Source organism: Homarus americanus, unplaced genomic scaffold, assembly GCF_018991925.1.
Source record: "Homarus americanus isolate GMGI-L3 unplaced genomic scaffold, GMGI_Hamer_2.0 scaffold18703, whole genome shotgun sequence".
NCBI lineage: Eukaryota > Metazoa > Arthropoda > Malacostraca > Decapoda > Nephropidae > Homarus > Homarus americanus.
Window position 1 is genome coordinate 9,402,733 of NW_024749779.1, and position 12,466 is coordinate 9,415,198.

The following is a 12,466-nucleotide window of genomic DNA, read 5'->3' on the forward strand; positions in this document are numbered from 1 at the left end:
GGTCTGTATGGTTTTTGCCTGGTTTTGGGATTATCATGGCTGTGGCTGCCTTAAAGAGTTTGGGGAAGTATCCTGAAGCAAGTTAAGTGTTGTAGAGGTATGTGATGGCTGTGACTGTTTCTAGGGGTAATTGTTTAAGGATTTGGTGTCCTATCTTGCTGTCGCTTGGTGTGGTGTTTTCTTCGTTGCTCTGTCGAGTGCTTGTTTGACTTCTGCTGGGGTGAATGATGCAGTGAGGATGTGTTCTTGTGTGAGAGTAATGGTGTCTATAGTATTTTTGGTGTGGTTCTATCTTGTAGTGTGGGGATGTTGTTTATGCCGTTTAGGATGGGTCTGTGTTGGGTTGGGGGTGTGTTGGTGGAAGATGTGTTCCCAGTGTTTTTTTAATGTCTGTGCTACTTCAGCTGGCTCTCTGATTCATCTCCCGTTTACTAACAGAAAATCGAATGGGGACCGGGATATCCCCCTGAGTTTGACAATTCTTTGTTAGAATTCCTGGAGGTTGTGTGTCCTGTGCTCCTGTGTCTTCTTAGTCCAGTGATGTCTCTTTGTACTGGTGCAAGGTAGTTTTGGTTTTTGTGAATCGTCGTCTGTAGCAGTGTAGCAATCGTTGTGTTCTGATAGAAGGTTTGAAGGATTATCTTTTCTTGTGAGAACGTGTTGGTATGTGTGTGTCCTCTGAGTTGGTCTTTGTGTTATAGATTTGTGTGTACGTTTTCTATATTTTTCCTGTTGGTTGGTGCTCGAGAGTGAGTGTGTATTGTTGTTCTTGTTCGACTAGTGTGGATTTTAAAGTGTCCCAGTCTGCGTCAAGGTTTTGATATTGTGGTGGAGGTGTTGGGATCAGGATGGGGTTGTAGTGTAATGGGTGTATGTATATTATGTATGCTGGATTATATATTATGTATGTATATTATGTATGTGCTCCATTTATGTATTATTTATTCAGCCTAGCTAGCAGCGTGTGGCAATGTAATTACCATATCCCACATGCTTAATTAATGTGCCTGGCGACGTATGGAAGCTGCTAATGTATCACTTGCCATACGTCGTCTATAGAACAGTTGACAAGCAGCTAGGTCGGAGAGCACTACTTCCCTCTGTGTACATATCTCTTATCCAGTAAATCGAACCTACAAAATCTATACAGGTGTTTGTGTTCGTTCCTGTATATTGAACTTATTACCCAGAACATAACAATGGGTATGTGATCTGAACCTGACAAGGGGGCCTGGTGAAACTTAATGTTGAAATTGAAGGGATAATGTGTTTGTGATGACTATGTTTGTGTTGTTTCTGTCAAGTCCAGGGTAATACGTAGGGAAGAAAAGTCAAATGTGATGAAGGTTTTTGTGTGTGAACATGTGTAGTTGTTGGTCATGGCTGTTGTGTTGTTATTTTAGAATGCTGTGTCTTGCGTTGAGATCAGCCATTAGTATTAATGATAGGTTTGTGTTGTTGAAGGTGGAATTCAGGTCTGTGAAAGGGATGCGAGTGGTTGGCCTTGTGTACGTTGTGTATATCAGTATCTGCCCGTGTTAGTATTGATCTTGGAGGCCATAAAGTGTTTAAAGGTGAAATTGGTGATGAATTCGTGTTTGATGGAGGATCTGGTGAGGATTGTTACACCCTCGTGATTTTATTGTGATGATTGTCTGCACTTGTAGCTAAGGTGCTTGATTTTTGTGTTGCGTATGTTGAGTTGAGAAGGAGGATGTCTGGCTTGTGTTCTTGTACTGTAGAAGGATAGAGATGATGTGTTTGCTTGTAAAGTATGCTCTACAGTTGCACTGTATTATGGTGATCATGTTTGCATGGCTTTTACTGTCTTTGTTGGCCTTGTTGCTTTTTGTCTTGTTTTTGTTTTAAAGGAGTGTTTCCTGTATCTGAGTGTTTCTCAACTAAGTTATGATTGTGTTTTCAGAGTGACCGAAACAGATCGTGATCTCTTCTGGGATGTAGGTGTGTTGGTGCAGGTATGCAGGGGATGTGCTTGTAGGTGGATGAGGAGGTGGTGGGAGATGGGCTGTGGTTAGGGAGCTTGTCGGGTGATTTAAAGTAATGTATAATGTGTTGGTACATTTTAATTGCTATTTTGAGTCTTTCCTTGTCTGGGAGTGGTGAAGGCGAGGTGTAACTGTTTGTTTTGTGGTTTCTCTGGTAATCTATTATTGGTATGGGTGTTGTGGCTTCCTGGGTGAGGTCAGGTGTAGGTGCAGCAAAATTGGTGGAGATTGTTGTGGTTTGTTAGTGGCGTGGTTGGTGGTGGTGGTAGTTGCTTGAATGGAGTCAGGTGTGGGTTTGGCTGAGGTGGCGAAGGGGGATGTGGGATGAGTGTACTTGGGAGGTTTGTTAGTAGTGGTGGTAGTTTGGGAGGTGCGGAGTCTACAGGGAGTTTGTTGGGGTTTCTGTTTGTGTTTTGTGTGTGATGCTTTTTGTGGTTTCTGTGGAAGTTTGTTAAGTTTGTTATTAGTTTGGCGTTTGTGGTAGTTGCCTGCTTATGGTCAGGTGGGGGTGTGGCAGGTTGGTGGAGTTGGTTGTGGGTATGTTAGTGGTCTGGGTGGTGGTGGTGGTATAAGGGCGGGGACCTTTTTTTTTCTTTTCCTATGCTGTTTTATCTCATCGTGGTTAATTTTTAACTCTTCAACCTATTATTCTCTTAATTTCTTACTTCATTCATTTTCTCCATTAGTTCTGTCTAGTTATTTCATTTCCTATAGTTACTTCATAACCTCAAAGAGAGATCAGGTTCTCAACTGGCTCAGCCAAGTTAATATTGTTATTATTATCCACTCTGTATCTGTATTTTTCTGGCTAAGCTGTTACAATTCAATTCTGACCTCTGGTAGCATGGCGAGGGTTTGGGCACATGTGGTTCTGTAATTCTGGTATCAAACTATTGGACAAGAGTAAAGGTAGATACTGAGGGAAAATGATACATCTAACATACTCTAAACATGGTTTATTGTTATGAAATTAAGTTTGGTTAAAGATGTCTTTAACATACAATTACAAGGATCAACTCCTTGGCCTTATTCATTTGCAATTCCAATTAGATACTCTCGCTTCTTACATCAGTTGGTAGTACATATAAATGATGTACAGCACTCTCAACTCACAAAACAGGCGTTATTACTGGTAACATCAATATTTAAGGGTTCAATACTCAACATGAGATAACTATAATCCTGCTAGTTATCCCCAATCAGGTACAACAATAATAGGTAGGAATCAGTTGGTAGTACATTTGAATAATGTACTCACAACCCACATAACAAACGTTATTACTGGTAACATCAATATTTAGGGGTTTAATACTCAACTTGGGATAATTGTACTGGTATTTCTGCTAGTTATTCCCAATCAGGCACAACAATAATACTTTGGGACCAGGGTGTCACACTGGTGTCACACCAACAAACGAAGAGCTTTGTTAGGTCGGTTGCAGTCCAACACTCTGAGAGGGAGTTCGTCCCATGGGCTTAGTTCCCAGGGCGCGAGACTCGCTCAATTCAATCGTGCCGAATTAACAACATCCTTCACGACAGCCAGCTGGTATGCAGCTGCTGGGTATTCAGCTAACACCCACTCTGTGCCTGGAGAATGTGTTGAGGAAGAGTCACGAGCATGTTAAAATGGTCTAACATCAACTACACATAATATAAAGCTGGCAACGATATAGACGTTACTTTAATTATGCTTGGTACATGATCATTTCACTGTGTTAAAACATGAACACTGATATTAACAAAATTCAACTGAGTTCAACTGACTTTACATGGCGGCGGGAAACAATCGTTCACATACCTAAGATGTGTTGAGGGAGATTCACGAGCGTGTGAGTCATCCTCATGCATTCGTTTATATACGGGCTACTGGCAACTCAGGCCTGTGCAAGCATGCTAGAAGGGCTAATCTCACAAACAACAGAAATTCTATTCAACTCAGTTGCTGTACATTCAACTATGAAAATCAGTGTCATGGATCAGGTGAATTTCTTATGTCTATTTTTATAATCTAATCAGCGATTGAGCTTGCCAGGAAAAAGTGAAATAGGCATCAAATACACACGCTCTTAACGTTCTCACAACATCAGCGGGATTTCAAGGCAAGGACCCTCTATGGGTATACGTTGAGATCTTGGAGATAAGAGTGTGACATATTCTTTTCAGGAGATTAATGACTTTCTTAAATAGACAACTGACAATCATCAAACTACAAATATCAGATTCTCTGATGTTTGGGCATAAAAAAAAATCTAACTTCAGTAGCAATTGGAAACTCATGGCTATCCCCAAGGACGATATCACGGAATGCCATTCGTACTGGCAGACTCGACACCCACTTACTTGACAAGTGTTACTAACAATAAAGACAGTTGAAGCTTTCAACATCACTCACAAATGATCTTAAATGTTTTAATTGTAATCAGACACATCTAAGTTGACTCAAAACAATGGAGTTCTCTCTCACATTCAAATTTACTTATAGACAGGTTGGTTTCAGGAAGTCACAGAAAATGGACAGCACCTGAGCTAGAGAAAACACGTTTCTTTCTAGGGATAACTCACCAGTTATCCACATGTAAACGCCTTAGTTAAGGACGTTCAGGTGACGGGCAAGTCGAAGGGAATGATTGAAACCCGTCTTTTGACGCATTCAATATTTATTGATGTGGTCAAAACCTGCAGACAACAAGCCGTTCATTAGTATTACATGGTGATCTAGCTGATACATAATTAGTTACTCTCACACAATTTATCTTAATTATAATTGATTATTGAGCATAATGACATGATACAAAGATCGTAACTCTATTAATCTTAGCTACACTTCATTCCGCGTTGTCTTATTGCTCCAGATAAGGCAGGAACGAGTGGGCATAATTAGTCCACAATATTTCAGTACTGAGGGGTATGTCATCACTTTGGCTGTACATACAAGTGCGGGTCAATGCGAACCAGTATGGTGGTCCAAGGGAAGATAGTTCTGTGTAAATTGTTCCAGTACAAAACTCGGCCAGGATTAGGAGTTGTTGTTCCCCACTGCTAGCAGAGTGTTGATCCTCACAGCATCACTTGAGGGGGCAGTCTCCTAGAGTCCAGTTGGCCACTCCGCCTTTTTAACCATATATTAGCAGTCATGATCTCTTTTCGGTAAACACCGCCCACCCCCTAATCTTTGTTCGGGTAAGGCAGCAAAACGTCAGCACTGACACTAGTGTTGACGCCAGCGATGAAAACACTCCCGGCGATGCCAGCACTTACTCCAGTAGCGATGACACGCCCGGTGGTAAAGAGTCCAGGTGGCCACGCCGCCGTAAACACCGCCCACCCCCTAATCTTTGTTCGGGTAAGACAGCAAAAACGTCAGCACTGACACTAGTGCTGACGCCAGCGGTGAAAACACTCCCGGCGATGCCAGCACTTACGCCAGTGGCGATGACACTCCTGGTGGTAAACACCGCCCCCAGTCGCTACATCTGGTGTGGTAACAGGCAGCGTGTGGGGTGGGGGAGGCACATGGCTGTTGACACCAACGATAAAGCCAGCGGTGTGGCGTGTTCAAGAAGGCATACACGGGTCACTGGCCTTTGGAACTCCCCAGATACTGTTTGCACACGCACCTGGCGTACCAGACCATCAGCCCCTGGGACCACTGCCGTTACCCTGCCCAATGGCCATTTGTTGCGAGGAAGACTTTCTCCAGTGACGAGGACGAGGTCGCCTTCCTGGAGGTTTCGGGTTGGTTCTATGTACGTCTGTCTTTTGCGGAGTAATGGAAGTACTCCCTCACCCAGCGTTTCCAGAAGCTATCTGCTAGGAACTGCACGTGCCGCCACCGTCGTTGATATGAGTCCTTCAGAAGACATCCTCCTAGTGACAGATTAGCGTGTGGGCCACCATGGAGGATGTGGGCTGGTGTAAGCGCTTCCAGGTCCTTCACGTCGCTCGAGGCAGGGGTGATGGGTCGATTATTTATGATTTCTTCCACTTCACAAAATAGCGTCTGCAGTCGATATTAATCCAGGACTTGGGTCCCCACTATTGCTCTGAGAACCTTTCTGACTGTTCGGATTTGCCTTTCCCAGACTCTTCCCATGTGTGAAGCTGCTGGATGGTTGAATACCCATTCTATATCTTTCTTCTGAAAGTGTCTGTTTATGCGTTCATCATTCCTCCAACTACGCACTGCCGCACGGAGTTCCTTGCAAGCACCGACCATGTTGGTGCCATTGTCTGAACTAATACGTTTCGGAGTCGTACCCTTTCTGGCGATGAAGCGGACAGTAGCGTTTAGGAATGCATCTGTATCTAGAGACTCCAACACCTCCAGGTGCACTGCACGAGTAGCTAGACAGGTGAATATGCAGCCATATCTCTTGGTACTCTTTCATCCTTGTCTTACTGTGAATGGGCTTGGTCCGGTCTTCGGGCAGCATGGCTTCCCTTTGCCTAGTTGGCTTCCAATTGTTACGGCGGCAAGTGACACACTCCTTTATTATCTTATCGATCAGAGGGCGGCAACGGGCTATCCAGAACTCACACCAGAGTATGGACAGTGTATGTTCTCTCCCGGAATGGCCAGCGCCCACGGAGTGTGCTTCCCGCACTATAAGTTTGGTTACTGGGTGGTCTCTGGGCAGTAGTATTGGTCCAGTTCTTTCTTTGGCATCTTGTAACCTTCCTCCTACTCTGAGCAGCCCGTCTTGGCCTAGGTATGGCTCTAGTCGGTACAGTCGACTTTGTCGTGGCAGTTGTCGGTGCTGCAGGAGGCTCATCTCCTCACCATAGGCCTCCTGCTGCAGGAACCAAATAATGGCCCACTTGGAATTCCGTAGTTCAGGCAATTCCAGCGGCTTCGATGTTGCACCCTGAAAGTCGTGTCTCAGGATGCTGGATACTCGCCTGATCCAGGATACACCTCTCTGCAGCGCATGCCATGATGAACACCTGTTCCATAGCAGTTGCATGATGGCATCAGCATTATTTCCTGCCGTGGCTAATGACACCACCTCGAGCTTAACCTCAGGATCGTTCTCAAGTTCGTGTCTGATTTCCGTTTTTTTCGGCCAGTACTCCTCAGGTAGAGACAAAAAAGAAGGACCATCAATCCATCTGCATTCTTTTAACATGTCTTCAACAGGAATGCCTCTTGTAGCATCATCTGCTGGATTCCATCTTGATCGTACATGTCTCCATTGGGCCTCTTCCGTGACTTCATGTATAGCTGAGATCCTGTTGGCAACGAACGTATGGAAACGTTTCTCTAGGCTGCCGATGTACATGATCACAATCATACTGTCCGTCCAGAACACGGATTCTTCAAGTGGGACTCCAATTTCACGCTTGATTGTGTGGTCTGCTCTTGTCGCCAGGACTGCTGCACAGAGTTCTAGCCTTGGGACCGTTAGCTGTTTGAGAGGGGCCAGACGAGCCTTGCCACAAACGAAAGAAAATCTGGCATTACCTTCATTATCTACTGTCCGTAGGTACGTTACAACTGCATAGGCCACTTGTGAGGCGTCACAGAAGTGATAGAGTTGCGATGAGGTGGCACAACCCAGGCCCCCAGGTCTGTAGCAGCGAGGAACTTTGAAGTTTCGCAGTGATTTCAAATCTTCAAGCCAGCGCAACCACTTGTGAAGGTTTTGCTTGGTGATGTCTTCATCCCAGTCCTTCTTCCGCCTGCATTCGTCTTGGAGAATGAGCTTGGCTTTGATTTTGAAAGGGCAGATGAATCCTTAAGGGTCGTACACCGAGCTTACCACTGCAAGTAAGCCCCTTTTTGTCGCTGGTCGGGTGGGAACCTGAACCTTTGCTGCAAACTGATCTCCATTTAGGTCCCACATGATTCCCAAGGCTCTCTCCGTGGGTAGGTCTTCACATCCCAGGTTCACTTCCTTCACTACAGTATGTCGACTTTCAAGTGGTATCGTGTTGAGGACCTCTTTGTTGTTGCTGATCCATTTTGTGAGTTTGAAACCTCCCAGGGAAAGAAGATGTCGCAACTGCCGAGATATCATAATTGCTTCTTTTGGTTCAGTTACTGACAGGAGCAGGTCGTCTACATAAAAGTTTGATTTCGCTCTATTGGCGGAATCCGAGAACCCATCTCTGAAGTCTTGGAAGGTCCGTTGCAGAGCATAGGCCGTGCACGAGAGACTCCACACTCCTCCGAAGAGATGCACTGTCATCCTACATGTCATTGGCGTTTGTGTCAAATCTCCACCTTCCCACCAGAGGAATCGTAAAGTGTCTCTGTGCTCGGGGTTTACCTTCACTTGATGGAACATTGCTTCGATGTCGGCCATCAGGGCGATCGGCTCTTGTCTAAACCGCATGAGTACTCCAATTAATTTGTTGTAGAGGTCTGGTCCTTGGAGCACTTGGTTGTTGAGTGAAGTCTTCGTGAAGGCTGCTGCACAATCGAAGACGATCCGTACCTTGTCTGGTTTATTGGGGTTTAGTACTGGATGATGAGGCAGGTACCAGCTACTTCCACCGGACTTCGATTATTGCCTTAGTGGCACCCTTTCGGCGAAGCCTTCGTTGAATTACTTTTCCATCTCCTCCTTGTACCGTAGTCTCAACCTTGTGTTCCTCGATAGGCGTTTCTTTACTCCCAGTAATAGGCGCTCGGCGAGCGCTCTGTTGTTAGGTAGACAGGGCGGTTGACGTCGGAATGGAATTGGGAATTGGTAGTGTCCCTGTACTCTCTGTCCAGTCGACGACCAAAGCTTGATGACCCGTTTATCCTCTACCGATGATGGGGAGCCATCTCCCGGGGTCTGGTGTAATGCTTCGATTTCCCAGAAGCGCCTCACCTGCTCTTCCAAACGAGTTTTTTCTGTAGAGGCAGTCAGCATGGAACATTCCGTTGTAAACCTGTGAGTTAAATTGCCCAATAGGGGCCCAGTAATCGTCCAACCCAATCTTGTCCTTATTGCAAAAGGTGCTTCATCCGGCCCAGTCTGACACTCGAGGGGAGTCAGGGCATCTGGGCAATCTTGTCCAATCAGTAACTCTGCGAGTCGTCTGTTTGGTGGAAGTGGAGCAAGTCCTCGAAGATGTTCCCAAGCATCTATGTCTAGGGCTGTTGCTGTTGAGTTTTCTAAAGAAGGTGGCAGTCTGTCAAGTACTAGTACCTTAGGAAGGGATATGGGGCACTTCACTCTCCGGGTGTTAATGCCTCTTAATTCCAGATCTACTTCTGTGGTGTTATATTGATCCCCTTGGGTTAAAATGTTTATGAAGAGTGATGTTTCTGACGTTCGTCTTGATACCTCCAAAATGTTCTGTGCTATTGAAGGTATATATAAACACTTGTTATCTTAAAAGTAGGTTCTATTCTCGTACGGGAGATATATATACAAGGGGACCAAGAAGCTCACTTCCGCACCACAAGGACTGGCTGTCTTCACTATATCTATGTATTACTGCGCGCTTGCATGTACAGATGCCAGCATTCACAAGTTGAATACATACAATGTAAATATGATAATTTATATACATAACATAGTGCACAATAAATGGAGATATTACATAGAATTAATACATGTTCTGTAATACTTTATTATACATAATTAATGGAGTAATATAAGGGTACACAGCTTAAGGTACTACTTCGCGTCCATATCATACAATGTTGGTTTCCCTCGTATTCTTAGTCTTTCGACCAGTCCTTTGGCACAGTAAGACCTGTCGCTGCCTGTGTCCAGTAGCGCTGTGGTTCTCTGATCCTGTAAACCCCTTTCCCATTACTTGAACTTCTAGTAGTGGGAGTGCGACCTTGTCTTGGCTTTGTCATTGATCTAGCCCTCTTACAGTAGTATCCACGTAATTCACATATGTCCTCTCTCCTTGCTTGTTGTCGGCTTGGTCGAACCGCCTCAGCTGATTGCCTTGGTCATCTTCTTGGGGCTCTCTCTTTCTATTCTTTCTTCCTCCGGTTCCACCACTCTGTTCTCTATTTTCGAAGTCACAGTCCTGGCGCTCTCTCTTGAATCCTCGGCCTTCCTTAACGTCAGCACCTACCCTATTCGATTTTATGATCTGGCGGCTGCTCCCACTTGCCTTCCTTGGCGGCACACCTGTCCCTTCCTTTGGCAGGTGGAGCCATCTTGAATGTGCCTTACCACACCCGTCGATGTCGCATGGGCGGAAGCCAGACATACAGTTGCTAGCTTGGTGCCGGCCCCTTAGGCACAAGAAGCAATAGCCCAACTCTTTGATTGTGTTCCTTTTTTCCATCTTTGTTAACTTCCGGAAGTTTGAGCATTGTGGCAACCGATGAGGGCCATGAGAAAGTGGACAATCTCGTTCTCCCACGTTGTTGGTCACAAGAGTCATGGTTTGTTTGCTAGATCGGTCTTTTCCCTCGTACCTCAGGCTAGTGTATCGAGTATGCGCCCTTTTTGCCTCCTTCTCTCTGCTTTGTATGAACTACCAGATGTCCCTTATTTTCATGTGGCCATATCTCTTTGGAGGGTGATCGAGGACTACAATCTCATACCTTTCTTGTAAACGACCAGGAAGCCTTTCAATTATGTCTTTCTTTACGAGGAGATGCTCGAGGGTTTCTTGTCAGTCCATGGACTCAAAGCTGCAAATGCACGCCTGAAGTTCGTCGGCCAAGTCCTGCAAGCCCTCGCCGTTGGTTATTTTGACAGGTGGTCCGTTGATCAGGTTCATCAATAATTCTTCGATATGGGCGTCCTCATCACCATACCGGTCCTTCAGGATACTCAGGGCCTTTCTATAGCCCTCAGAGGACTTCATCCTGGTGAATGGGTTCAGAACATTCCGAATATTACTTGAACACGAGTGGATTAACATTTGAAGTTTCTCCGAATCTGGGGCAGTGAAGGTTCCCACATATCTCTTGAAGCTATTCATGTAGTCCCAATATTCTCCACGGCTCTCCCCCTTGAAAGTAGGGATGCGTGCATTTTGCATGTGGTAGGATGACAACATACCCTTCAGTGAAGTTGAGGTGCTGCCGGATTCTTCCTTGCCGCCGTACTTCTCTCTCCTTTCAGGCAGCTCCATTTCAACTCTTTGCACGTCTTCGTCATTGTCGGTCGATTCCTCATGGCCTTTGGGGCGTCCAGTCATCACAGTGGGAGACTTGCCAAGAGTCCCCCCCCCCCTGATGTTGTCTTCAGCCTGAGTTGGTCGCTCCCTTCGTCCAAACGTCGTGCTGTGTTCCCTTTTGCAAAATATGCTTCCAGCATTTCAGTCACAGTTCGTCGTACTTCTGCCAATATGTTAGATCCGGGATTTTGGTCAGGTGCTAAGCATTCAGACTCAGGCAGAGGGTGGCCCCTTTCAGTTTCTGCGGCTGTAACATCGTGGTCGTTCAGCTCCGGAGGGACAACTACTGCCACTGGGTCTCCGTCACCTTTATCCATGTTCACATTTCCCTTTCTTTGCTCTGGATCCATTCCCGCTACCTCTGGTCCTCTTATTGAGAATTATTTTCAGCTCTGGTTAGGTCTCAAAGTTTGTTCGATGAACCACTGCTCACTGAGGTCTATTTGCGTTCAGTGGTGTGGCTCGCTGCTTGTATGTATGTTTGACAATAGTAGGTCACTGTTGATTGCTTATGGTGTTACAAGCGACACTTCACTGTCGGTTACTTCCGGTGTTACAAGTGAATCACTGCAGTTTGTTTACGGTGTCACAAATTGGGGTGATATTAAGTTAATTTAGGGACACTTCACTGTTGGTTACTTACTGTGTTTACAAGTGAATCACTGCTGGTTGCTTATGGTTACAAGTGGATCACTGCAGGTTGTTTACGGTGTCACAAATTGGGGTGATATTAAGTCAATTTAATCACACTTACCTTGTAATTCGTTAAGTTGGTTATTTGTTACCTCAAACCCTGTCAGCTGCCCGTTATGATCACTGGTGCACACACGTATAATCACTGGGAGGGTGGGTTTGCCTCACTGGGTGCGTGGGCCGGCTTGTTACAAACAAACGCTCACAGCAGCGTACGCTTGAACCGAAAACTTTATGACAACTCCTCAGATATTTAAACACTTCATTCAAATACACGACACTGTCTCCCGCGCCGATGTCCCACTCACTGTGGGTGGGTGGCTGATTGACGATCTACGTTGTTCCACGCTGAACTCCTGGCATTGGTGACGTGTCCTGTGGTCCTTTTTTCTCCTGGTAGTTGAGTATTCCCTTCGATGCCCTCCCGCATTTGTTTTGACTATAAATGCCTTAGTTAAGGACGTTCAGGTGACGGGCAAGTCGAAGGGAATGATTGAAACCCGTCTTTTGACGCGTTCAATATTTATTGATGTGGTCAAAACCTGCAAACAACAAGGCGTTCATTAGTATTACATGGTGATCTTCTGTTACATAATTAGTTAGTCTCACACAATTTATCTTAATTATAATTGATTATTGAGCATAATGACATGATACAAAGTTCATAACTCAATTAA

At 45.3% G+C, this 12,466-nt stretch overlaps 1 protein-coding gene and 1 long non-coding RNA gene across 2 annotated transcripts; both read right to left on the minus strand.

The window, feature by feature from the left end:
* Nucleotides 1–2,947: 2,947 nt before the first annotated feature.
* LOC121853808 lies at nt 2,948–3,864 on the minus strand. The gene is made up of 2 exons (XR_006086414.1): nt 3,808–3,864; nt 2,948–3,596 (listed from the first exon to the last, which is right to left on the minus strand). It is a non-coding gene; the product is annotated as an uncharacterized LOC121853808 (long non-coding RNA).
* Nucleotides 3,865–6,244: 2,380 nt separating this feature from the next.
* On the minus strand, nt 6,245–9,810 carry LOC121853855. Its single transcript, XM_042348233.1, has 4 exons — nt 9,702–9,810; nt 8,595–9,303; nt 7,769–8,495; nt 6,245–7,711 (listed from the first exon to the last, which is right to left on the minus strand). Exons 1-4 carry the CDS (start codon nt 9,808–9,810, stop codon nt 6,245–6,247), a joined length of 3,012 nt encoding a protein of 1,003 aa, XP_042204167.1.
* Nucleotides 9,811–12,466: the final 2,656 nt, after the last annotated feature.

Excerpts from the sequence above, each read along its gene's own strand:
- LOC121853855 (XM_042348233.1), bottom strand. The coding sequence starts at position 9,810 with ATGACAAAGCCAAGACAAGGTCGCACTCCCACTACTAGAAGTTCAAGT. Across the intron at positions 8,496-8,594 it reads CGCCTATCGAGGAACACAAG|CTGGTACCTGCCTCATCATC; the intron begins GTTGAGACTACG and ends CGGTGGAAGTAG. Across the intron at positions 7,712-7,768 it reads AAAGGGGCTTACTTGCAGTG|CTCATTCTCCAAGACGAATG; the intron begins GTAAGCTCGGTG and ends ATCAAAGCCAAG.